Source organism: Pezoporus flaviventris, unplaced genomic scaffold, assembly GCF_033815535.1.
Source record: "Pezoporus flaviventris isolate CSIRO_AGI_PZ_B2104156 unplaced genomic scaffold, CSIRO_AGI_Pfla_v1 ptg000002l, whole genome shotgun sequence".
Lineage (NCBI taxonomy): Eukaryota > Metazoa > Chordata > Aves > Psittaciformes > Psittacidae > Pezoporus > Pezoporus flaviventris.
In genome coordinates, this window is record NW_026892550.1 from 63,309,918 (window position 1) to 63,337,779 (window position 27,862).

The following is a 27,862-nucleotide window of genomic DNA, read 5'->3' on the forward strand; positions in this document are numbered from 1 at the left end:
TTCTCCGAAACCCCATTCAGTTAGCCCTGAACTGATGTTCATAAGGAGGCTCCTACTGCAGATACTCTAAGATCTTAGAGAATTTTGTTCAAAAGTGGATAAGTTAGACAGTTGTTTTCCGTAGACTTACCAAAAATTAAGGAATATTTAAGTCAAGAAGAAGCTTTAAACCCTGTGAAATCCCTTTCATTTATAATACATAAGTAATATAACTTGCATGTATTCAATATACAAGGATTTTATTATTCCTTGTTTACATGTTATGCTATGTAATGAAGATTGTGCGTGATGTTCTTTCCAGTTTATTGCGGGCGATAATCTAATTTCTCTGAGGATGTTTGTGGAGGAATCCTCTTCCCAGCTTGTGTCTTTTGGTCAGTGCTTGCATTCCTTCTGTATAGCCTTTACAAAACTCTGTATAAATTCTGTAAAATTTTTTTCTTCATACTCTTCACATTCTTTGCATTTTGATGATGTTGTGGAATTCAACTGAAAAACAAAACATAATAGTAAAGCAGGGGACTGACCTATTTGTTCTACTAGAGAACTAGCCCTTTGTCTGGTTCTTGTGAGTAACACCAATGTAGTCAATGGCTAAAGAAAGCATTGCTGGAGGCTTCCATGGTACTCGTGTGTGCAGCTTCCTGCTTGCTTTCTCAGTAGAATCATCTTTCAAAAACACAGCATTTCAGTGAGAGATACAAGTGGCTGTCCCTTTGAAAACTAAGATATTTCTCTGTATGTGTCTGGGCATACCTGACTTTAGATGCTGAAGTTACAAATTGTGATGTATGCGTACAGATTCAAACACTGATATATGTATGCAAGCACAGTCAGAAGTATTTCCTTTGATGGGTGTCTTTCTAAAACATACTAAATTCTGCATTTCCATTGTTGTATGTGTAGCTTTTTCATTGTTATATGTACAGGTTACTCAATTTTATTTGCTTTAATCTGTACAATCCCACTTTTTATATAACAAAAGCAGTATTTCTGCTACTGAAGAAACATTTTTTGTTTGTTTGGATTTTTTTTTTCCATAGACTGCTGGTGTTTCTTACCTTGTTAGTCTCTAAGCTAGCGTTTCCGTTTTTCCATATGTTCAAAACATCCTGTGTCTTACTACAGTTTTTGATAAGACATTCTTGAAGAATCACTTTTGTCTCCAAGAAAAAGCATCTTATTACAGGTTCTTGGCATTCTGTCTGGAAAAAAAAAATAAAAATTTGTAAGTTTTACTATTAAAAATAAATAAGTAAATGTAAGATATAACTTACTTACCACAAAGTAGATGGTATTTCTTTACTGGATATCTTTTCCTACTGTTCAAATACTTATAAGTCTCTCCAAAGATTGGCTGTGAGAGTGTTAGTGTTAGTTAAGATCATTATATTTGTTAAACATAAAGGCCAGCCAATATGCTAAGATGAGGTGATTTGTAGTGTCTTGGTGAAGAACATACGAAAATATTTAATTAGGCTAGGAATTTGGGATATAAATAAACATAGCGAATTTAAATTAGTATTATTCTTTGTAGTTCTTACGTTTTCATTCAGAGATCTGAATTCAGAATAGGTAGGTGAGAAGTGAAATTAAGAAGCAGCAGGACTACTAATTTCTCCACCAAGTCAACAGTAAAGCCAAGAATTAAGTCGTCTGACCATAAGAAAAACTTTGTGACATTATCAGCTATTAAGTCAGCCATTACAATGGATGAATCAATGGCTCAGTTCACTTAAGATAATGTGTGTGTGAATACAGATGTGCATATTTTGTGACCTTTTTTCTGTCATGTACAAGGCTAACTGTACAGACACATCAGACTATGCTTCCTCAGGCTTGCCAGATCCACTGAATACATCAGCGTTACTGTGTTCTGCATGCACACTGAGGCTGTTCTGCACTGAGGTAGACAGTCCATCATTTCCAGGAAATCTTTGATTAACTCTTTATGTGAAGTATTCATGTATTGTCTGTTTGGCACTGTTCTTGTGTGAAAAGTTTGTGGTCAGGAAAGCAGTGTCTCAGAAGCAGGCTACTACCACAGTAATCAATCCAGCCAGTTCCACCAGGGCTTTACCTAAAGTGAACTCTAGGAGTGGGGTATTGGCTGGATTCATGTTCTTGGTGGGATGCATGTGTTCCATGGAGTGCAGACTGAGTTCCACAGCTACAGGTTATGAAAAAATCTCTTTAGGAATGAAACTGCTTTTAAGATCATCATATTTTACATAGGGTTCTATGGTTGTATGAAGAATTATATTGGCAAATTAACATAATTCATCCCTTGCAGGATAATTTATAACCTACAGCTACTAGAAGTCTAAATCCTTGAGAGTACCTAGGTATTTGCTGTTGAGCTAATGACAAAAGATGAGAAGTCACAGGTAGATATATTCCATGTTCCACTTCTCTAGTATTTTATTCCATGTTCCACTTCTCCAGTATTTTATTCCATAAAATAGTGCATGGTGTTAAATAATCATCTTTGGAAGTATTTCCTTTGTCACTTTTTTCCTCCCTCAAATTACAAATGAACACCAACATTATTTTAACAGAGTTTGTTTAGGAAAATTTTGGGTCATCCCTTTTAATAGATTAATTTTAATAGATGGTGATTCAATAAAAATAATACCTGCTTACATAGTTTATCATAAGTACTTAACAAAACTGTTTCTTCCAAGGCAAATTATTTGATTGCTGAAACTTTTATCAAATATAACCAAGGCTGCCTTAAGAGTAAGTTATAGTGAAGAAATGAAGCTAATATATTAGACCAGTTGTGGTAAAATTTTGACTTTACTTACATCCTCATCTGTGTCCGCAGTATATAAACTGACATCAATATCCTAAAAGAAAATGAGAGTTAGAATTTTGAACATTAACTAAGTTTTACAGATAATAAAGTCAACTGCAAGACATGGATTAGCTCCAAGTAAAAAGGCACAATCCATCCAGGTACTGGGAGCCAGCAAGTCAGGATATCTTAAAGTCACCTAGTAACCTGTGTGGAGGACTCATCAGAATAGAGTCCCACAGTACTTTCTCCTAACTAGCAAACTTCCAAGCCCACTGCCCCTTTTCTTAGGAAAAGTGAGAAAGAAAATAATATTTAATTCTATGCAGTATTTGGTCAACCCCAGTTCCTTTTACCCTTCCAGTCCTTTGCTTCTACCCATGAAACAGCATCAGACAAACACCATCCCTTTTCCTGCTCCCTATCACTGACACTTCTCAGGCAAGTACAGTGCCAAATATTTAATTATGTCTGTTCTTATGATTATATGAAATGCTGACTTCTTTATGCACTTACTTTGGATGCCTTGATCTGCTCCAAATCTTTCAGAACTTCTGCCCACTTGCAATGACCTGCTGCTGTCTTTGGTACATAAGCACTAGAACAAGAACATCAGTGACCATTAGCCTAAACAGTAGGTATACATGTTTATGCTGAAAACAAGAGTCAGAGATTAAGATACTATAGTTACATTGTTTACATGTATACATATGCAAATGTGTAGGGCAAGTATATTTGACAAATCATATAGATTCATAAGAACGCTATCTTAGTCACACGCTGTATAAGTAGTCAATGACTTTTTGAAAAGAACAGTTTTCTAGAACGTAGTGCAAGAGAAGGGTTCAACTACATAACGTAAAATTCCTACAGTTCTTTTTAAGTGTACGAAAAACTCACAAATTTCAAAGTCTCTTATACTCAAAATTCTCCACACCCTGCTACTATGGAATTTCTACCTTACACCCTGTGGGAATTTTACAAATTTTATTTTCATTTTAGAAGTACTTTTTTGTGTACAGGAAGATTTCCTCCTGCTATGGATAACACTGTATTTACTGTATAATTAACATTGACTTTGTAGTTACCACAGGAAGAAGATGATAAGTCCCCTCTCATTCTTTAAAAGGCAAAAGAAATGGCTGTTCAGAAGAAGATACAGCTGATATTGCAGACAAATACTTTTCAGGTGTGTTTTCTGAAAGACACAACCGAGATGATAGCTTGTCACAATCTGATTTCATAGAATTTTTCTGTAGTACTGACTTCATTAGCCAATTTGACAAGACACCCAATCAAGACAAGACTACCTGTGTGTAAATTGAAAGACCAACTGATTTGTAGCTTGCAGAAATATATAATCAGTTCACAAAACAGTTGGCGGAAAATCAGAAGCTGAAGATGCATTGCAAAATTTGAACTCATCCTGGGCTTCCGATTTGTTTACCTGTTTATACTGCAGACTGCAATTTAATGCAGGAACAATATTAAAGAACTTTTGCTTTGTTTTTCTCCCTAGAGAGCTTTCCCCTGGTTACTTTCTGCCAGCTAAATTCTATGAATTACCTACAATTATAACATTACTTACAGTATCGTCATTGCATATATGAGAAAATGTACTGAATACATCTAATGCTATAGTTATGTGTCTAGATCTTAAATGTAATATTCAGATACAGTATATATTTATACTTCTTTATGTAGTGTATGCATATCTAATACTGGGAAGTGATGCATTGAAGAATTCTGTTAGTGGAGTTCGACAACTGAAAATAAGGAGGAGCTGTGAGATGTGCATTGACCATCAGCAAATATTTCACTGTGCACAGCCTGTGAACCTTTGCTCCAGAGTCACAAGCCCTTTGATTTCAGCTACTGCAGCTCCTTCACAGAGCTAGGTTAATTATCAACCTACAATCAACCAACCATTAGCAACTGTATTTTGATCTAAAGTTTGACGTCTTACCATATGTACAACACATTTTTATTAACTGACTTAATTTCTTGAGCAGTAGTTTATTTACATACTAACTTGCAGGTGAATATTTAAAAATGGACCAAAGAACATAGTAAAACAAAAGCTAGCATTGTGCAGTCGTAAATATATTGAGATGAGGGCTCATTCCATATTTTGCCTATATATTGCATAAGGCAGTCGGAACTAGATGATCTTTCTTAAGGTCCCTTCCAACTCAAACCATTCTATGATTCTGTGATTGTCGGTTTTGCAGCTAACTTACTGAAAGCTGCCTTATCTACTGGCAAATTTGTAAAAAAGATTTTTTATTCCCTTAAATAGAAAATGTTTTAAATACATTACAAATATTTTGTTTTCAAAACCGATAGATATAGCTGAAATAGCATAATAACCTTATCAGTACATAAATTTCCACACTCTATCAGGTAAAGCAGTGCCAGACCCTTTTATCACGTTTCTCCAAAACCTGTTAAACAAGTTTATACATGAATGATAAACAGATAATCTAAATTACAATAAGACCACAGCAAGTAATTATCTATTTTTTGAACCATTTCAGTAGCGATAATGTTGTGCTGTTACCCAAAGTATGAGCTAAATCATTTTATTACAGTATGACAGAAAGGCTGTAAATTTCCACATTGTTTGATCTAAAATTCTTCATGGTTAATTCTGTTTGTTTGTGTGCTTGTGTATAAATCTGCACACTGACTGTTTTGATTTGATTTCCCTGTCATTAAAAATTTGTTTATGGCTTTCAAAAAATTATTTACTAGAAGCTCAAAAGTAGCCTTATGTGGAAACCTCAGGTACATTTAAAGAAATGGAAAATCTGATTTGTTGGATACGGCTGAAGTATATAGTTTTTAATCCCATATTTAAATTTCTTAAAATATTTTAACAAAATTATCTAAAATGCATTAGAAACATTTAAAAAATATTAATTTTGATAATTTTACAAGCTAATTTCTATCAAATGAAGTGGCTACAAATGAAAATATGAAAGACTTATGTTGGGCCCAAAAGCACTTACCAGCTTTGTGTTTCATAGTTAATATTATGGGGCCTTAAAAAGCTTATTTTAGAGGGAGTTCCAGTCCAAATGCATTGTCAAATTTATGCTGTAGAAGGTGAGGAAAATGATATATTATAGGACTTATTGAATAATAGGTCAGGGTTATCATTAATTTGTCATTTGTTTCCTTTTTTTAATACTTGTTCACCATGATGACAATGGAACACTTAATGATTTATGTACCTGTCTTGATCTTTGGTTTTCTTAAATACAGTAGGTAACAATTTTATTGTAAGGAAATAATCACTGCTAATTTAAAATAAGTTTTAGAAGTAACAGAGAACTTGTACTGATTGTAAAATATATACTTTAAAGGGTATTCCATTTGTTTACAGAGAAAGAGGTTCTTGACATCAAATAGATCAGCTGATGCATTCCTTTCAACAAATTAGGGCCATTCTTTAAATAAATATCTTAATTAGTTCATCCAAACTGTACCCAACAACATAAGAATTGTTAGCTCACATGTTTGGACAAATTATTCTCCTCCCTTGAACACATGTTGTTGTAAATATTTTCTTTGGCTAGTGTCATTTTTTCCTTTTCTTACTCTGTTTAATCATTAACCAGTTTGTCCCAGTCTTCATTATATCTCTGATACCCTTGTTTTATAGAAGCTTGAACTTTGGACAAGGGAGCAAGCAGCTCATAGTCAAACACATACACATTTTCATTTGTAGCTTTTGTTCTGATAACATCTAAGTTAAGGATTAAAACCTTTGTCAGTGAGCACACGCTATTCTGAACTACAGAGAAGAGATATGATACACATTATAATCTATCTGGGAAAGGAATACTCTTGTTTTATGTAATAAAGTTAAAATTAAGCACTTTGAAAGCAGACACCACTGAGTAAAATCTAAGCCACAGTCGTACTTTTTTTTTTAATATTTACTTATTATGAGTAATTTTTTTTTTTTTTTAACAAGAAATTGGGGCACATGCTGGATTGCTTACCTCGTACAACAGCCTAGAGCAGTTGCATGTCTCATAGGATAGTTCTACACACAATCAAACATGGGGTAAAGGTTGGACTTGGTGATCTTAAAGGTCTTTTCCAGCCTAGTTGATTCTATGATTCTATGAATCCTCATCTGCTCCACTGTTCTTGGGAACAAGTGCCCTGAAGTGTACAATGTACTGAGATCTCATGAAGAGTTTATAAACTGGTGCTAATATTTTCACCTTTCATGGGAAATAAGGAACTAGATAGTGGCACTCTTTTCTTCATGACTGTATCACACTGGTGAGTCATACTTCACTGTGCTCCCCTGCCAGAACTTTATATCCAGCCCTTTCAGAGTCCTGGATTGTTTGAAGAATCTCTCACTATTTACAACACCACCACCACTTCCTCTCCCACCCCTCCCACCCAAAAAAACCCAAACCAACCAACCAACAAACAACAACAAAACCCGCAAGTTCTAACCTGCTTAATTTTTTGTTATTCTCAATTTTGACTTGACTTCTTGACCTCTAGCACACAGCTTTTTCCTTCATTAGTCCTTTCTCCCTTTGCTCTAGGTTTTCTGCCTAGTCTCAGTAGTGCTGAGAGGTGTCACCGTCCTTCCATTTCACATTCTTGTAAGCAAATCTTTCTCAGACTGCTCTCTCTGTAACAAACCATATTCCATTTTTGTTCATACTTGGCTTCTTGGTTTCCTTTTTCTGTATGTATGACGTGTTGCTATTCTTTGACTTGTTGCCACACAATGTTTTGTTTCTGCTGGGTGCTCGCCTTCATCCTCCAGTGCTCTACATCTCTTTTCTCTGTTGCTGCTGCAAATTTCTCTCTAAAATCATACCAACACCTCCAGCTCTCTAGTCCTTGGACGTTTTCTTAAGCAACATCTTAGATCTAAAGTATTTTTTTCAGATTCATTTTTAAGTACTGTCCACATTACGCAGAGCAAAGCTCTACACCCATTCATTTGCATTGTTTCTGCAATTCTTCTCATTTAGTTTCTCCTTTGCCAGAATAATTACAGCCTCCTTTAGAGAACTCTGCCTCCTCCCCCAACACAGTATCATCCTGTGGCTCTTCCTCTGCTGTTCTCTTGCTTGTTGCCTCCGCTAAGTAATTTTTTATCCTCTTGTGCTAGCACAATCCCTTTAAAAGGGACAAGGCATCAAATAGCTGCACAACTAGAGTGCTGCATCTATCTATACATTTCCCATATTGGAGCTCTTTCTCTATGCGCAGAAGCAAAGAGAGCATTTTTAATATCATAATCTTTAAGATTGGAAAGAGAAGATGGTTTTCCTATTTGTATCCTAGCTTTGTAGGGAAAAAAAAAAAACAAACAAAACCTTTTTTTAAGATTTTTTTTTTCAGGGAGAAGCTGTGGAGAGTAAAGGTTTCATAAACTAATGGAAGTGACTAAAAAAAGGAATAGAGCTCATAAAGCAATACTTCTGAACTAGATAGCTGCTTCAGTATTGAGCCCTTCAATAAGTAATTTTGATATAAAATTTTCATGGATCATGAGTGAGTTTTAGAGGAAAGACATGTTCTTAGTGCCTTGTGATGGAGTAAATGCTAAAAAACACTGCAAGTCAAGGGAGCAGACTCACTGTCTGTGCTCTTTCATTCCTAAGTTTGTCTAGGTAGTGTAACGGTAACAACCAAAGGGAAATAAAGACCCTGTATATTAATTAGTGTCATGAATGTATTTATCCTGATGGGATAGAATTCAGAGATAAAAACAGAGGACCACAATAATGTACTCTGAAACAATCAGAAACTCTGTAGCAGATGCAACCTATAGGTGCAGCCCTCTAAACAGACTTTGAGATGAATTTCATTTGTGTATCAGAGATGTTGCACATTCACAGAAGGTAATATTTTCCTATGAAGGAATCTAGTACCAGGGCCTTAATTGGGAATTATCTTTCCCAGTTTTTACAGACTAGTCCCATCTATCAAACAAATATGTTTTACAGCTCTGATAATTTCTGTTCTAAACAAAATTTTATGCAGCAATCATTAAAAAGTTGCTTCTTTGCTATCATGGTGCCTGAATATGTATGGTTCCACAGCCCTTCTAGTTTCTCTTCTCCCTTCCTTCCCATGTTGGCATATAAGTTTATGAAATCAGCCCTCAAACTCCACCAGGTGTTACCAGCAGCTCTCCTCCTCAAGGTTTGAAGGCAAAAAGCAAGTTTTCCAAGTTTCTGTCTAGCTTGTGCTGATCCAAAAAGGAAGTCAGTGGAATTACTGAGTGTTAAACTGAATCACATGCTTGAATGCTTTTCTGGATGAGAGCCAAAGCATGCCTTAGATCGTTATGCCTTCAAGCCTTTATTTCACAAAGCTAAAGTGTTCTTATAGAAGTTCTGTATTTAGCTAGAGTTAGGCAGGATAAATCATTTTTGCAGCTGTCATTTTAAAATAGGGCATTCTTTAAGCATTATTCCTGTTTTATTACTTCCCTTTCACTCCCCTCCCCCAAGAACTATAGTTTTCCTTCTTTTTATCGCATAGTGGTGACTCTCCTGTGGAGTACTATCCTACCCATCTTATTCTGCTTGTATGTGCATAGTGCTGACCTTCAAAAGAGTATTCTCAGTTATCAGCATAGCAGGAAACTTTCCGTTTAATCACTAATGCATTTATGTGTTCCTGATTTGCTTAAATACTTGTTGATTTGCTTTTGACAGTCATCGAGTAGGACTTCCTTCTCCTATATGCTTTTGCTGATTGGCGTTTATGCCAGAAAGTAAAGTTTGCAATACCTGTTTGAAAATTGTGCCCAAAGGTCACAGAGTAGTTGCTATTCTGCTCAATACCTTAAACTTCAGAATTTGGAATATAAGAGGTTAAATATTTCCTTTGACCTTTTTTTGCAAAACATATTTGAGACCTGGGGCTTATACCATTGCCTTATGAAGGTGTGTCCTATCCCGGCTTGGCTATAGGCCTGAAAGGAAGTTTGTCCTTCATGCAAAGAATCATCCTATACCTTTGCAAAGAGCCTCACAGTCACAGTAGCAGTGAAGCCCAACAGAAGCACTGCAGTATTTAGGGCTGCAGTATTAGGAGTAGAATGTAAGTATAAACATTGTGAATTAAAAGCTTTCCTTTTAGTCTGTCTGCTTTTGCTAGTTTGTCATTCAAAGCCTCAGAACCACGCATACTCCATGACCACAGGCCTCTTCCACTAACAGCTCTGCTTGAAATGGGGGTGCCAGGTTCCTATTTACATGCTTGAGAGACCAGGATGTCAAACATGTTGCATACTCCATAGGTTAGACTTACCCTTTGCGTGTCAATTCAGGATCTCTCTTAAGCATTTTTTTGCCAGCTGGCGAAATCCAGCCAGAAGAGAAAGCTAATACATGTTGCCTTCTTTTTACATCCTTCCATGTAATGTCAGTCTTCTCAAGGTACTGATCACTTCTTAAATTATGAAAGATCAACTTAATGTGGTTCTGATGCAGATATAGATGATATTAATGATAGGTTTGACAAACACTGTGATTGATAAATAGAGAAGCCCCAAGCCTTGGTAATGGCAGAATTTATGAGTTAAAGGCATAGTCAGTAAAGACAAAATACACAACAAAAAAAATCTCATTTGTAGGGTACAGATGGTTGGCTTTGACCATTTATCCCCAAATGACCACCCTCAGGATGCAATAATTAATGGAAAGACCTTTCAGAGTATATTCTCCCAGATTAGTAAGCAGTTCAATTACAGGATATTTGAAATGTAAAAGGCATTAATAAAACACATAAAAAAAGAGGGAGAACTAGTCAGCACTGAAGTTTGCTTAGCAGAAGGTGTCCTGATCTACATATATATAGTGTTAGGCACTCCCTATATTTGTGATATTTTTACATCACAGAAACAAATATCCAACAGGGACCAAAAATACAATTACGGATAAAATTTTTGTGCACTTAGGGGTAGAATGTTGACATAGAAACCAGTCCCAAACATGGAAAGTTAAACAGTAAAAAGTATAAAGGATGTCATACTGATGCATGAGAGTTAGAAAATAGTTTTCACATGAGCAACTGCTGGACAAAAAATATCTCAGTCCTAGCAAAATACTCATCTCAGAAACTAAATAATATATGCTAATGCAAACAAACTTAGAAAGGGAATTATTTCTGCTTTATATTATTCTAAATCACTTAAAAATAACAATGCAGTAAAACTTACAACAACTGAACAGTCATCCTGAGTCTCTTGCCCCAGGATATAGGAAGATGATTATTGGAAAAGCTCTAATATGTGCTACAGAAGCCACCCACTTTCATGTAAATTTTGACTGTATTTTTGTGAAATGCAACAAATTCTGAGATTGCATGATGAACTACTTTTTCTGTATATATAGTGGTGGATGCGATGCAGTCGTCATCATTATTTCAGGTTTCTTCCATTTGTACGGGTGATTGTTTTCCTTCGCTTCTTGGCAGTCAAGCCCAGAATATATAGAAGAATGGAAGAGGTTATGTGTGTGCAAACTAATGAGAGCTCAAGCAATAGTAAATTATAACAAAGTGGTTTCTGTATTGTAGCTCTTAAAAAAAAAAGAATAAATGGTAGTCATAGTTCTTAACAGTGCAGCACAGCACTCATTTGGAAAACTTCAAATTTTCTTTCAGACAGGGCAAGATGAGTCTGTGCTAGTGAGTACATTCATTTAGACAAAAGGACTTTTAAAAAGACTGAAAAAAGAACTTCACGCAGATGTTAAAAGTAGCTGTACGTAAAATAATTGGCAATACTGCAAAGCACAAATAAATCCCTGGTTGCCTTTATATTATAAAGCTGTGTGGAACAATATTGAAAAGCAGTAAACTCTTGGATAAAATTACAGGTCTGCATTCTGGGATTTCTTACTTCATTGATTTAACATACAAGATGTTAAGCCAAAAGCAACTCAATTTGTTGACGGTAATTAAGTGATAATAAATGTTTCTGATAAGCTCCTACAAGACACAAGATAAATTGTAAGAGATGAAATATACATTGTGAGTTGAACTCATGATCACATGGCAAAAAGTCAATCAATTCTCTTAAATTAATATATATCTATATATGAATTATTTACAAAGCTGTGATAAGTCTTGTTAAGTAAAAGGAACATTTTGGGAGAAAATGTAGCCTGACAGAAAAATTAATACTACTTACTTATAAATTAGAAAGTGCACATCTGCAGATCAACATCTGTCAATCAATCAGTCTCATTTTCAAAACAGACTGCTTTCAGCAGCTCTCACTGAAATAAATGCCTGAATCAGCTGCAGGTAACTGGTTTAGTAAATTTGCCACATCCACCTTGTGGGAAGGCATTAGAGGAGGATAAGCTAAAGATAATACTTCCCCATAGCCTCTTTTCAAGCAAGTTTTTTCATCACTTTTGAATGGTAAAGCTAGGGATTAGTTCAATGTCATTCTAAGCAAGGGCTGAGATAGTGTTTGATCTGACTCACAATCATAGTCTTTTTTTTTTTTGTGGAAAAAAAATTAAATTAACAAAGATATTAAGAACTGTGTGTTATACTGTTTGCCTGAGTAATACTGGGCTTGCTGAAGGCAATATTAGGCCTGCTCTTTTATATAGATTTCTCTTTGCTCTTCCACCATCTTACTGCTTGCTTGACACCAAAGGAAGGCAACACTGTGAAATAATTTACTTTGTTTTCTTTCTAAGACAAGATAATAGATTTTGGTTTTGGCAGATATTCACCCAAATGCCATGTAAGTTCCACACGGTCTTCTTTCAAATTGGTTAGGCCAGACTTAATACTATTATTTGTTTTACACTTGCATATTGAGCCTGCACGTTGCTGTATCTGCACATGGGGTTCTCTACATTTTGCTTTCAGAGCCTGACTGACATTACTGATCTTTGTCTTAGGCCTGTATAGGCAGCCAATAACAGTTTTGCATCAAAGTGGCCGTGCAGGCATCATCTTGTTGAAAACCTGTTTTATATTAAATCTTCTGTGCACAGGTCCTGTACACTCAAAGGACTGCAGAAATTCATGTCACAAAAAATAACTCTTCATTAGCCCCTGGTGGTCTTCAGGTAGTATGTACCTTGAGGGTAACTTGTAATAGGCAGATAAGGAAGGGTTGTAGTCCTTACAGGTTAAAAATTAGGTACATATCCCTGATATGAATTAAAGGAGCACACTGAATTTAGGAATAGCAGAGCTGACTGTAAGTGAAAGTCCTCTAGGTCTGGTGTCTCCAATCACAGCCAGTTGTAAATGCCAAGAGAAGAGTATACTGAAACAGCCTCCAAAGCTTGTCAGATTCGGGGCTAGTGTTTTCAATTTTATAACTTCTCTAGCCTTTTTTTCCTGCTGTTTATTGGCATAGATAAATATTTGCTTTTTAATGGATTTTTTAGACTTTTATGTAGCAGTTTCTTTCACATAATTTTTTTTTTCAGCTTACATTTCAAATTTTGACAGGCAATGTTAAGCTCTAAACTTAAAATCTAATGGTAAGTAATGTAAAAATGCAAAATGTTGCATTAATGAGGCTTCTTCATAATATAATTTTCTAAAGAGTACTGTTTTTACAAGCATGCATAACCTAAGGGAGCATACCTTCAATTTTTCAGGTTAGCTTGAGTTTTCTAAAAGTCACAATGTCACTGCCTTGATAAATGCACATATTATTTTCAGACATTACAATGGAACAAATTCTGGTATTTACCATTTTCCTGAAAACAAGTATTTCATTTCTTTGTTTTCAATCTATTTATTTTTGTTTCAGTCCAGCAGGCACTATGAGAACATTTTCATCATTTACAATAGCTATTTCAAAACTGAGCAACCTAGCTGAAAAAGAGTAAACAAACTTTCTTCTCCAGTAGTTGCAAACTATGAATTAAAAAAATGCATGGAAGTGCTACCATTTACTAATTCTGATTACCTGGAACGATATATCACACTTTTAAGATTACTTTTGGCACCAAGGTGCATACAAAGTTCTTCAGAGTATATAGCAAAGTCGTATCCCATGACCCAAGCTTGTGATCAGCTGAAGGGATGATAAATATGATCTTATTCTTTCAGCTTCAGTAAGAAGGAGGCTTTTATACTAGTCAAATGCTTAGTATTTTTTTTTCCCAAAGATGTTTCCTTGTCCTTCAGAAAATCTGAGCAAAAAGAATGACCTGTTGCTTAGAGAATGCAACTTTTTCTTCTGTATCAGAAATAGTTTAGCTAATCATATTAAATTCACACAAGACAAGATTCAAATATTTCTTGAACATGTTACTTCAATTCCCATTTCTTTGGAATTAAAGACTGACCAAAGTTGTAAGCAAATTACAAAACAAACAAGCAAGTAAAGACATCACTCATTATCTGATAGGATAAAACATTGCAATAGTTAAGAATCTGAATGTGTATGTTACAAAAATGCCTAAGAAATGTGGCTCATTGTTGTTTTTTTTTTTCTTCTATTAGAAATACTAAGTAGTATTTTTAAAGAAAAGGCTTCTTTCCTTTGCAGAAAAATGTAGTGGTCATGTGAACTAGAGAAAATGACCTTTTCTTTAGAACAGAACAGAAATATAAATATAAATCAAAATTAAGACCCATGATTTAAATGAAGGGGTTTTTGTTTGCTGATATTTCAGTCAGGACAAAACAGGTGTCTTAAATTGCTTTGAGATAAATCAGTCCAAGTTCTTGGATGATACTGTACTTTCACTATGGTATGAGCACTCAGCTGTTAGGAAAGGTACTTGCAAAGGCCTTCAGAACCTAGAAAGCACAGGGGATCATTACTAGCCCTCCATCTTGTGGTTAACCTTATTGTTGAACAATCACTTCTACTAAGTGTAATACAAAGCTTGAGTTGGCAGTCTCAACTTTCACACTTCACTTTCAACACTTATCTAACTCAGAGTGGTAGTCAAATTACCCATTGGTTTACTGTTAAAAGTTGTCACATATGCACAGCACATAAATCTGTGTTATTGTCAAGATACTCATCTTTAGCTGGATGAAAACTACCAGATAACTACTTTGTCCTCACTATGACCTATGTGTCTTGAAATTGCACACAATTTTAAATGAGACCTTAAATATTCATGTGCCATTTAAATTATACAAAATAATCTACAGACATCCATAAAATCTTATGAATCTGAGAGATATTTTCAGTTACATAATGGCTAGAGATGACTGGAAATTTTGTCCTTCAAAAAACGGAAAAAAAAATTTAAAAAAAGGAAGACAGGAAAAAAAAATCCTTTTAAAAGTAGAACATGAGAAAAGCTTCACAAAGATTCCCTCAGGAAAAATTCTCATAGATACCTGAAGAGTGAATATATCAATAATGTATCATCATACATTTATAATATGTTCAGGTTCTATTAGGTAACAAATGTTAGTGGTGTAAGGGGTTTTGTGTACAATATACAAGTTAAGTGGTTTTCAGTACGGAATAATACGAAAGACAGAGTAGGAAAGCCATTTAAGTTGCCTGGATTATAGGTATCCCAACTGCTGAAGATTGTTTTCTCAAAGATCCAGATAAATTTGAGTACTAGAAAGGAGAGCTACACTTTGTGTGCTGATCAGCTAATGTAATTGGTAGCAGTAGATACCCATAACAGATTTTTTTATGCCTGTGTGGAATTCAGAGCTCTTCACTAGGGTTTCCCTATATTCTCTCTAGCTTCCAGCAACTGGCTTCTATCTGGTAAGAAAATGAAAGCAAATGGCCTGATTTTAAAATACTGACTCCTTTGGGGAGAAATGATGGCATCAGCCAAGGAATGCATATAAAATCAATGTCTGTAGTGATAACTCTACTGTTTTATATTCCAAAAATATTTTTGACTAATCAAGGTAGGCATCCATTCAGTTACAGAATAGATGTGGTAGAAATCACATTCATACCAAAACATGGAGTAAGTTCAGCCTATGAAGTTCACCTTCTAGCTCCTGGTGTTATTTTCACATTTCCCAGCACCACTGAAGTTACGGTGCGGAACAAAACCTCTAGAAGGTCTCCTTCATCCTTAAGCTGATAACCAGAAGTATTCCAAACAAAATTACCTCATAATAACTTACAAAGACAACATAGATGTTTCAAGAGTTCTCCGCTTGAAAATGGAACACAAAAAGAATCATGTAAGTACAACAACTTGGCCCATTTTCCTTCAAAAATCTTTAGCTCCTCTCATGTTCCAAGGTGCCTTCTGAAACACTTCCTTATACAGAGTTTTCTATTGAGAACAGTCTTCAGTTCTACTCTTTCTCCCTCTGGTCTTTGCCAGCTCCAGCTTGCACATCACTCTTTCTCCAACACATATGCATACACTGTGTTTCTGGCTAGACGAATAAGTCAATCCCCCTCATAAATCAGGATTGCAAGGGCAGATTTATTTCACATCATTCAGCAGTACTACACCCCAAATGCTTCATCACATCCTGAAAAACTTTACATTGAAAAAGTCCAGCCTTTATGAAAGGGTGGGAGTGTTCCTGAGAGGAAGTTGTCAATGAAAATGTCTCCTTAAAATCAAACCAAATTTAATATCTCCACTGTATTTCCTTCAAGTTTTACCATACAAATTAAATAAGTGTGTGTTCTGTAATAAGCATTTGTTTCAACATTTACAGAAAATGAACGGTGGACTGACTTACCAAAGTCTTTATATTTTAATCTCAAAATTAACCTACACAGAGTCCTCATAAAGGTACTTGTCTCTTACTCTAAATAGACTCTTTCTACATGATATTGTTAGCTCTCATGTATTTGAATTCTATTTTTAGAAAGAGTGAATGCAATAACATTTTAACTATGCAATTTAGCAGAAACAGAACCAAGCACGTTGATTCATGCACCAATTACATTAGAATAGCTTAATGCATCCCTTTAATATTCTAAAGCCTTGTGGGTTTTATAGAGCTATAAGATCTTTTAAGATATTTTCTAGGAATAGGGTCTGGTATAAATTTTCTTCAGTAGTCATATTCAGACCTGATAGCAACATACTGTATATCAGAATCTCAGTAGTATATGAATGATTTTGAAGGTTTCTGGAAAAAATGAATTTGCTCATTGCTCCTAACCATCTCGGATGTGATGGGGCAGATTTACATTTTTCTAAATTTCCTACCTGCTTTTAATTGTCCTCCATGGGTCTCCAGGAGCTAAGCAGAAGTGAGCAAAACCAAGCACAGGAGATCAAAATCAGTGGAGCAAAATACCATAAAGCTCTAGCTGTGTTTGTTTACTTTAATTGTGATGATTGCCTAAAGACATGAATTTCTCAATCCATAGTATATTCATATTCCTTTTGATTTACAATTGCAGAAGATATGGATTAACATTCAGTCAGGGGATAAGCTCAGTTCAGGGATACTTAATGAGTCATTTCCAAAGTGGTTAAAATTTTGCTAGCAAAATTTCACTAATACACAGCCAAACTCTATGTCTGATTTTTGTCTTTTATAAAGTGCAGTGAATAATAGGAATTAATTTCAATAATTTATATGCTACTTAGTTGCTTGACTATCAGCATGATGAATATCAGAAAAAGATAATAGCTTTGCTGAAACAAACTCATTATATTTGCCTCTGGATTTTTTTTTTTTTTTTTTTAGAAAATAAAAGTGGCACTATCATCTGTATATTGAAAAACTGAAAATTTTATGAATGTATACACTGTGTTAATTCTATACTACACTGTGTTAATGCTATACTACTTTTTTTCTAATGGAAGCAAACTGAGAACATCCATTAAAATGGAACCAAGTGTGCTACTGGCGATAGGCTACTAAGCCAAGCACTTTGCAATGACACCTAGGCCAGGTTTCAATAGTCTTGAAATACTGCTTTTTCTGCCTGCACATTAGGAAGACTGGCTTTACACAGGGACCAGTCTATCCACAGTGCAGTATGCTGGCAGGGAGGGATGGGGCTGTGAAGACATGGAAGAGCCATGGTGGCAGGGATGTATGCTTGCCTTGAAACCCTGCTTCAGCTCTCGCACAGATGAGGGCCCACAGCTGAGGCACTCAGTTTTTATCTCCATGGCAAGGAACCATGCAGGCAGATCTCTGTTCTGCTTGTTGCCATTGGACAATCAAAGGGGAGAATCCCACCTCAGGTTGCCACATCCCTCAGCTCCAGGAGGGAACTCCCTCACTGCTCAGGAAAGGAGGAGCCTACATGGAAGAAGGGAAGGCCAGTGCAGAGCTGCACGTGAGCCTAGGGGGTACTGAGTGCCATATGCTAATGGCTTCTGGGTTATAACAAGGTCACCTGGCCACGCTGCACAGTGGAAATGCAACTGATACCTAATCACCTAGAAAGTATGTTGGGAGTTATGAATAGTACTACAGAGGCTGGACACTTGCAAGGATTTTCCTCGTGTATCAAACACTTGAGGTTCAGGGTTTATGGTCTTGCGTGTTACAAAAGGTCAGCTAGACAGAGACATAAGTCCAAGCAAAAGAAAAACTCTGCTAGAACTTGATGTGCCACAAATAAACTGAAAAACGTGAAAAAGTCCAGACATATTTACTATGTAATTCTGGTACAAATGGACAACAAGGAGTGAGAAAAACAGAGCAGAAAATTACAGGGTGCTAGTGATCTCATCTAAAATACTGGAAATGTTTTCAAGCCTTAGGTTTGTTATATTACCTAGCTTTCTTGTTGGGCTGTAAAATAACATTTAAAGCTGTCCTGAAATTTCCTAAAACGTCATGTTTAAGTGACACTTACCTGACTCTCCAGCCTGCTCAATGCCCTGGCAGAGTTTTGTGTTGGCTGCACCATCCCCAGCATCCTGCCTGCTGAATCATTACTCAGAACAGAAGCACAGAATCTGTATCAGGAAAGCACACTGTGGGACCTAAATGAGGAAAAAGCATATGTAATGTGTCAATAGAGTTCTGAGTGTCTCTCAGCCTGTTATTAAGAGCATCCAAAGCAGGAAGTTGCTGAAATTTCGCAAGTAATTATTGCAAATCCCTTTAAGTCTTCTAAATTAAAGGAAAACACAAGACAGACTTTCTGAAAGGGTTATTTTTGTCTAGATAATAGAGACTCATTTTTGAATTTTGCAATGTAAAGGGTGTTCCCCCTCAAGAATCTATATTGTCATCAGAAGATAATTTTTGTGACTTCTGATGATAATCAGAAGAGAGGTTGTTGCCCAAGTAGCTAATATTAAAGTCATTGATATCAGTATAATTCTGCTTTTTATAAAGGACTGGTAGAGATCTCCTGTTACAGCACAGCCTGACAATTGCTTTTAATAGTTGCCTTTTACATAGACACAGTACAGTCCAGCTGTGTGGTTTTACTTTTGGTCTCCCTTATCTTATAAAATAAATTAGAAGAGAATAAATGAGAAGAACCAAGGCTGGGTCAGCAGCAACCCACTATACCATTTAAGCAGTGTTTTCATAGTAAGGATCATGGCAACTGTTTAACCCAGCTCATTCCCCACTTCATTTAACTTTTTACAGATGACACAATAAAAGGAGTCCCAATGCAATCAGCAAGAAATAATTTTTTGAAGGAGCCTACTTATGGAAGTTGTGGAAGCTCCATCCTCAGAGGTATTAAAAAATCAACCAAGACTGGAGCAAACTGCTCTAATTTTGAAGTTAGCACTGCTTTAGATGGGAGGCTGGAAGGGGTGACCTGTAGATGCCTTTTCCAACATAAATTATTCAATGAATTAGGCCTTGAATTAAAAAATCTGATGGATGAGGGAGGAAGAAATATACAAAAATACACAGATGGGTGATTGTGTGAGCATTATTTTCCTAGAAAATTAAACTAAACACTGATAATTTCAAAGATATAGGCTAGGAACAGTCCTATTTCTATATAGGTAAAGGGACTATTGCCTACAGTTTTCTTAGGGCCTTCTGCAGCTGGGTCTCAAACAGTAAGACTCTCTCAGTTGCTCTTGGTTTGGTCAAGCTGAAATTGTTAGAGCTGAAATTTCCAACACTGAATTACTTTCTCAGGCTAGTTATTTTCTTTTAAGTTCCATCAAGAGTAGTTCAGTCATTTCCAAAAATAAATTAGCAGAAATATGCACTTCTTTCATCTAAAGAAAATGCTTATAACCATCTAATTAAAGCTGTGCTTTTTAGTAATGTGTTCAAGTTGGCAGCCCAGAAAACCTGCATAAACTTGGCCAAGTCATGAGTGCCTTAGTTTACATAATTGTGGAAGTGATTTGTTGGCACTGTGTAGTTGGTCTCCAGCAGTCTCTTCACAATGAACATAATCCATCTTGGAAGCTCAGAGGCAGGCAGAACTCTTTGTATTTCCTACAGGAAAAACATGGTGAATGCTGAAGAACAGAAATCTGTGATGCTGCTGGTGCACAGCAGTGGAATTTGAGTACTATGAATGGAAAGCACTGCAAAGAATTAAGAAAGGGTAGAGGTGAAAGGAATAAGGAAAGGTTGAGTGGAGCATAAGGATTTATGAACACTAAGCATATTCTTCTTGAGAACTTGAAACTCAATCCCATGTTCACTGCTTTCCTATGAGTTCCTAATTTTCATAAGGTATTAAATCTTTAATCACAGAAGCTGTGGCTGCCCCCTCCCTGGTAGTGTTCAAGGCCAGATTGGATGGGACTTTGAGCAACCTGGCCTAGTGGAAGGTGTTCTTGCCCATGGCAGAGGGGTTGGAACTGGATGATCTTGATGGTCCCTTCCAACCTAAACCATTCTATGATTCTGTGATGTAACAATTTCCTTTTTCTCTCACAAGATTGATGAACAAAATGGATTCTGTTCACAAAATGGACCAAGCTTTTGAAAAAAAACAGTATATAAATGTCCTTATTTAAACATGAAAGATGTATAGAAAAGGAGACAGAAGATCACAGAAAGAAAAACATGAGTTCAATGAAAAAGGCAGCTGAAAGCAGCCCTGAAGAAGAGTCCCATCCCTGCCTTCATCACCATCTTCATACGATTCAGACAAGTTCCTTAACCCATATTTTTCACAAGCGGTGATCATTTTCTAAGTGAGTTCCCTCCTACAAGAAATCTAGTCTTTCAGTTGCTTTGTGTATCTGCCTTTAGGATGAGGTGTTTCATGGTCCCCAAGTATATATTTCTAGTCATAGTCAGTTAGCTCAGATGCATGTTTCTCCAATGTAGATGCTGCAGTTTGAAGAAATGAGTGCCCTCTACAGAGTTTAGTTCAAAAAAGCATTGAGTTCTCACAGCTGCAACAGAATATACTGGGTGAACACAAGACAATCCTTGAGAGTGCTAAACAATCTCCTAAAAAAAAAATAAGTATCTATTTCCATGTATCATATACTGGACCCGAAATCGTAGGTTTTTCTAATATTCCAGTATTTTTTCAAAGTAAAATTCCCATTTTCTTACACTTCAGGACTTCAGAGAAAAATGAACTAATTCAAGTCCAAGAAGCAGTTGCATACTATACTGATAGATGCCAAAGAGGGAGGGCAAATAAAATTAATTATTCTGGATTTACAATGTGGTGCAAGTAATGTGTAGCAAATCAGACATGGGGCCAGAAAAAAGAATACATGAAATACAGGACATCTGCGTTTCCTGGTTTTCCTTGGTTTTATATTTCTGTCTATATATTTATATATTCTAGCCGGTGTAAAATTACATTTCTTGGGCCTGTATAACAAATTACTGTAAGATATAGTGCAACTAAGGCTGAAGACATTTTTTTATTAAATTAAAAAAAAAAAAAAATTAAATAAAATGAATGAAAGCTGTAAGCAGCAAGGCATCATGTAAGCCTCAGTCTGATGATTTCTGCCATCACCAGCATCCAGTGCTGGTCATCACAGGGCAGGATTACACTTGGAATACCCAGGTTGATAACAGAGACCTGTGCAATCCCAGGTGTGCTCCCAGTGCTATATTCCTTCTCATCCTCTCTGCTGCCCAGCAGTGAGCTACACTCCATGTGGCAGCCCTGAGTAAAACTAATCAGGTTAACTCAGAACTGATCTAAACTCAGAAATATGAAACACTATTTATTTACCCTGCCAAGAAACAGCATAATGAAAAACTCCACCTAGCAACTACACCATTACCAAAGTACACTAGCAGGGTAACAAACCATACATGTTTTTTTTCTTCCACAGGCTACAGTAGATGCGCCTGCAAGAATTACTGTGACTCCCATTCCTGTGTTCTTAAAAACACACTACATGCACTCATTTTCAACAGATAGGCAGATGTCTAGTATTTTAATGACATTCAAACTGAGGCTCCATGGCCCAGGAGAAAGCCAGTATGGCTTATACAAACAGGTATAAGTAGTTATTTTTTAACAGGTGTGCTTACATTGACACCTTTTACTCTCACAAGCAGGTTGATGGCAGTAACCAGCTGCAGCTTTCAGATGTCAGGCACATAGATTTCCGTGTTCCTGCAACACCTCTCCTTAGTCCTGGAAGGGCAGGCAAGGTTCTTACTTCCTTTTGCAGGAACACAGACAGTTACACTTTGGCCATTTTTTATGCTGCATTGGTTAATTAAGAATTATGGCACTTGTACCAGTGGTGTATGCATTTATCTCTGGCAAGTGACAGAGTTCACACCTGATTTTCCATCATGTTGGTTACAGAATTGATATTATGTTAATATTAATTAGTAACATGTTAACGATTCATAAGAAGTTCATACACTTATGATATGTGAAATTAAAACTTGTCAGTGTTGTTATTCCTTTACATAAAATGGGTTTTCTACTGCAAATGTTGTTGATAAGATCATAAGCTCAACAACTGCATCATCGTATTTTGTATCTGCAACAAACAGGATATGTGGCAGACAGTGACCTGACATCCCTGATGAGTTCAAGTCCTTTCTTCAGCTGAGACAATAAATTTCTCTACACTGTCCTTATTTATAGCTTAAATAGGAAAGAAAATTACTGAGCACTTGACATTCATAGCCTTCTGGCAGAGACTAAAGCCACGGAAAAGCAGAGTGTAAACCAGTTTTGGCCAGTGGTTTAGAATATGGTGATTCCTCTACTCAAAAATAAATTACAGCCAGTAAATTATATTTACAAAAAGGCACCCTAAAAATTTGGTAAATTCTAGTCATGGGTGGACTGGCTTCACAACTTTGCTAGGAGATTTTTTTAACAGTCACAGACTGCAATCCTTCTAGTCTACAGGTATTTTTATAAAGCAGGATCTTAGAAACAATTTTTCTGTGGGTAAAAATATCAGCAGTTTTTTGGTAAAGAATTTTTAAGCATTGGCACTCGAGTTAATTGATAAACTATTAAACTGTTAAGTTGCAATTTATAGCAGCTATAATGGCAAGAATATCTGAGTTATCACCCTGTTCTGCCACTAAAGACATACCTCGTCTGTTATAGCACAAAATACTGTAAGACGGTTTGTAATCATGCATATATCTTGTTACCTGCTGATAATAACCTATCAGCAGTGACAACAGTTTAATTATATTGCACATCTCCTGCTGGCTTCCAAATATTTCTGCTGCTCTTCACTAATTTCTTGGCTAAAACAAGTATCAGTCTCCTTATTTTACACTAGTACATTAATTTATGAATGGAAGACAGAAAGCTTTTATTACTGTCATGGTTTAAAACCAGGCAGAGGGCTCATTCACTCACTCCCCCCCCCCCCCCCCCCCCCCTTCTTCTTGCTCTCCCCCTACTCCCGGAGGGATGGAGAGGAGAATCAGGAGAATCGAAATGAATGCAACTCCCACAGGTTGAGATAAGAACAGTTTAGTAACTAAGGTATAACACAAATCACTACTGCTACCACCAATAATAATAATGATAAAGGAAATAACAAGGTAAGAGAATACAACATCTCACCACCAGCTGACCGATAACTCACCCCCCCAGCCCTGCTGAACCCAGGACAATTACCTGATGAGGTGCCTGAATTCTTTGTATTGTCATCACGATATAAAAATCTAGCCCCAGCTGCCCGTAAATCCTGAAGGATGGTGGAGAAAAGGCCCCACATCAACTAAAGGATGTGGAGGAAATTCCAGACTAGACCTCTCACAGGGATGTAGAGAATATTATCTCAAAGGTGGCACTCAGCCCTGGCCAAGCGGGGTCTTTGCTTGTATTGATACAGTACAGACAGTTTGAATGAAATGTCTTTCTCTTATCTCTTACTTCTTTCTTCTTTTCCTTCAGGTTCATTCTGAGCATGGGATCATAGCACCCATCATGGGAACAGCTCTGGCCCAGCAAGAGCAGGGGACCGTTCAGTAGGCAGGAACCTCTGAGGTGGACACCAACCGCTAAGGCTCAGTATTTTGCAAATAAGCAGTGAGAAAGTAAATTGATCTGTGATTAATGATATGAAATCAGAAGTCCTTTTTTCTGTGAAAGAATAATCTGTCTGCCCAGGTATTGGGGATCTCCAACATGGTCCTGTCTCTTTCAACTCCAGCTCAAAAAGGAGTTCTAAGCATATATTCGCATGAGGACCTATTAATAATGCATTCTACCAGAGTTTGGTCTTTGCAAAGACAGCTATATCAGCATGTTCGTTAATATGTCAGCATTTATTCCTGGAGTGAAATCCTGTCCTATCAAATCCTATGAAACGGGAATCAGAAAACTGGGCTGTGTAAGAAGAATGTGTTTAAATTTGGGAACTCCTGATAAAAACAAAGGTTTTGCTTTATACATATTTCTCTGAATAATGAATAGCTGATAATAAATAATTGATAGCACGGATTTCTCCCCTCCATTTCTGAGCAATTACTTTTGTAATACTTTTGAAAATTAGAAATATTTTAGCCTGCATGAGCAGCAAATGAGCATATTTGAGATGTTTTTGCTTTGCCTAACATGCTATAATTTGGTGTATTATGTATTGGTGTATTATGGTGAAAATGTATTATAATAACGAGAATTGGCAGTGCATTACATTCCTGTAGTTAACATAAACTTTGAAGTCACTCTTTTCCAGTCTGAGTTTTTAAGCCCATGGAAAGACCTCATGAAAAACATGAATCCAATTCACTCTCCAGGGTTTAACTTCTACTGATGGTGCAGTCATGAAATAGAGGATATAGCAACAAGACCATGTCATATTAAAAAAAAAAAAAAAATTAAAAAAAAAAAAAGGAATAAAATATGTACTTCTGTGCGGACTAACAAGTTTGTTCGAGCAGGTAAGGTTGGGCTGCTGTGCATTACTAATCCCTACAGGCAATAACACTTTACTGACCTGCAGAACAGTGATCTGCTTTACACCACAAAACAGTTATTTTGATAAAACAACATGTCTCACAGAGGGACTGTTCTGGATTGTCCTTTTCCTTGATCTGCTTGCTGCAGCAAGCTGAACTACCTCAGCACAGAAGAAGGAAACATTTGACAGAACCCTGGACCTGACACTGGAAGTTTGTGTCAAATCTATTACTGGCCATAGCTTGGAAGAGACTGCAAGCAGAAGTAAGAAGGAACATTTCAATCTCCACAAAAATTCTAGCACTGTGTTATCCATACAACCCAATTACTCCCCATCAGCTTGTACCTCTGTCCCCTGTGATCTCTATTTTCATTGAAGATCTAGGAAGCCTCAGAATTCATCTGACCATAATATTCTTTTCCTAAAACAATTAACACATTCCTGAAGACAGCAGTGTATCACAGAATCATTTTGGAACAACTGCTAACCTGGTGCTGCCAAGTCCACCGCTGAACCATGTCTCTATGCATAATCTACACATCTTTTAGATGCCTGCAGGGTGGTGACTCAACCACTTCCCTGGGCAGCTGTTCCAATGCTTGATAGCCTTTTTGGTGAAGATATTTTTCCTAACAGCCAATCTAAACCTCCCCTGGCACAACTCACAACTTGCGGCTGTTTCCTCTTGTCCTATCACTTATTACTCAGGAGAAGAGACCAACCCTCACATTGCTACAACATCCTTTAGGTCATTGTAGAGAGACATAAGATCTCCCTTCAGCCTTCTTTTCTCCAGGCTAAATAACCCCAGTTCCTCAGCCACTCCTCATATGACTTGCTCTCTAGACCTTTCACCAGGCAACACTCCCACCCAAGTTGGTGTTGTCTGCAAGCTCTGCTGAGGGTGCACTCAGTCCCCTCATTCAGATCGCTGATAAAGATATAAAACAGAACTGGGCCAACCGAACAGCCGTGGGGAATGCCACCTGTGACTGGCCACCAACTGGCTGTAACTCCTTTCACCACAACTCTTTTGGCTCAGCCATTCAGCCAGTTCTTTCACCCAGGGAACAGTCTGGCTGTCCAAACCATCAGCAGACAATTTCTCCAGGGGAATGCTGTGGGAAATGGTGTTAAAGGCTTCACCTGCTGTGCCAGGCAGGAACTTGCTGCCATTGACCTCTGTCCTTTAAAGTTGTTGTGTTCAGCCAGGCAGAGAGAGGATAGGGGATCCTCCACATTACATGCTGCAGTCTCACACTGGGCTGGCAGCTGTGTCAGTCATGGTGGCTGCAGAGCTTGGAGAGGCCATGACTTCCGTCAGATAGATACCGTTGCTCCTTAATCAAGCTGACAGGGCCCTTTCTGAAAGCCCTTCTGCCTGAGCTGCTGCGCAGACTGCCGCACCACACCCTGCTTGCCTGCCCTGGTGGCTCACGCTCCCTAGTGACTTTTACACACGGAGCAGGGGGCTTGCTCACCATTGCTCCAGGTCCCGTGAGCCACTGTCACCTAAGCTGCAGGCTCCTGGTGGCTCTCTCAGCTCCTATCAGGTTCCCCAGTTCAAGAACCTCCCTGTGCACCACACTAGAGCTCTCCACGGCCGATCATGCCAGGACTGGAGCTGCTTGCCTCCTTATAATGCTGCACTATAAAGAGCTTGCAAAGCTGACCTTCACTGTTTTTCATAGAGCTGAATTGATTGTGACAGGCTATAAAGCCATGCTACTTGTTCTTGAAGAGTTTAGAACAGTCCAGTAGGCTTCCAAAGAACAAATTGAATACCTCTATTGATCTATAAAACTCATTGGTTTATACTAAGCTGATCTCTAATGAAGTATCTCCTTCCAAGATATAAGTGTGATACCTTTCCATTTATCTAGTACATCGTATAAATTGATAACTGTAAAAAGAAACAAACACAATCATAACAGGCAAAGCAAGTACTGTGCTAATGACTATTTGGAAAGTATATAAAAACATACTGTGATAATTATAATCACAAATTTTTTCTGCAAGATCAGACTCTTAAAAGAAAGCAGCACAAATATACCTCCTATATACAGAAAGAATCACAAGGTAGGGGTTGTGCAGAGCAAGAAGAATTTCCTAACACTGACTTTTACATATGAAATTTTGCAGGTTCTGACAACAGAATCCTTCACAAGTTTCTGCCCCACTTCTTTTTCCTCCTGCCTTTAAGTTTTATTAGGTGGAAAGTAGTATTTTTAACAACAGACTTATAAATGCATTTGCTTACTCAGATTTACAACAGGCTAATACCTCCCTATCATACTGCTATCAGCTACAGTGTCTCCATATGACTGTTTTCAGTAGGTTTCCACTTGACTGAAGATTTTCAGTTCCTTGCCTGCATTTAATGTTCCTTCAAGTGTATACAACTAAGACAGTAAATAACTTTTCTCCCAGCTTTTTATTTCTGTCTTGCAATGTAAACCACGACCACAGCAATATCTGTTGTTTTCTCATGTTTGCTGTGTGAGTTTGTTAGGAAACAACAATGAATTTTCACTGGCTAGCACCAACCCTCTGTACTTGCTGATGTCTTTCACACAGCAGAAACGGAGAAACAGGTACCAGGTATAAGGTTAAATACAGTACTTGAGCTATGTCTTTTATATTTATAACAAACCTTATGAGACAATTTTAAAAAACATTAACCAAAACCAATTGCAAGCTAAATGATGTATTTTTTCGATACGAGAAAGAAAGCAAACCAAGAGGATGTTAAAAGCTGTAAAATACTCACAAGTCTCAGAAAAGCCATGCAGCAAGCCAGCACAGAAGTTAGAATAAAGTTTGCGCTAGTGACAGC

The 27,862-nt window shown here is 37.0% G+C and overlaps 1 protein-coding gene across 3 annotated transcripts; it reads right to left on the reverse strand.

Annotated features, from left to right (window-relative positions):
* Positions 1-160: 160 nt before the first annotated feature.
* Positions 161-27,862, reverse strand: IL15 (interleukin 15). Of its 3 annotated transcripts, none has more exons than XM_061441783.1 (7): positions 27,797-27,862; positions 18,573-18,702; positions 3,886-3,995; positions 3,314-3,395; positions 2,808-2,849; positions 1,062-1,205; positions 161-489 (listed from the first exon to the last, which is right to left on the reverse strand). In XM_061441783.1, the coding sequence occupies exons 2-7, from the start codon at positions 18,633-18,635 to the stop codon at positions 376-378; spliced, it is 555 nt and encodes a 184-aa protein (XP_061297767.1). In that variant the 5' UTR covers positions 18,636-18,702; positions 27,797-27,862; the 3' UTR covers positions 161-375. The 3 variants fall into 3 exon arrangements, with proteins under 3 accessions (XP_061297767.1, XP_061297773.1, XP_061297783.1); XM_061441789.1 differs by lacking the exon at positions 27,797-27,862 and adding an exon at positions 22,174-22,324; XM_061441799.1 differs by lacking the exon at positions 27,797-27,862 and adding an exon at positions 22,166-22,324.

Coding starts and splice junctions, on each gene's coding strand:
- IL15 (XM_061441783.1), bottom strand. CDS start 18,635: ATGCTGGGGATGGTGCAGCCAACACAAAACTCTGCCAGGGCATTGAGC. Junction 3,996..18,572: donor TGAGCAGGCTGGAGAGTCAG/GTAAGTGTCACT, acceptor TGTGTCTTTCAG/AAAACACACCTGAAAAGTAT. Junction 2,850..3,313: donor AGCAGATCAAGGCATCCAAA/GTAAGTGCATAA, acceptor ATTTTCTTTTAG/GATATTGATGTCAGTTTATA.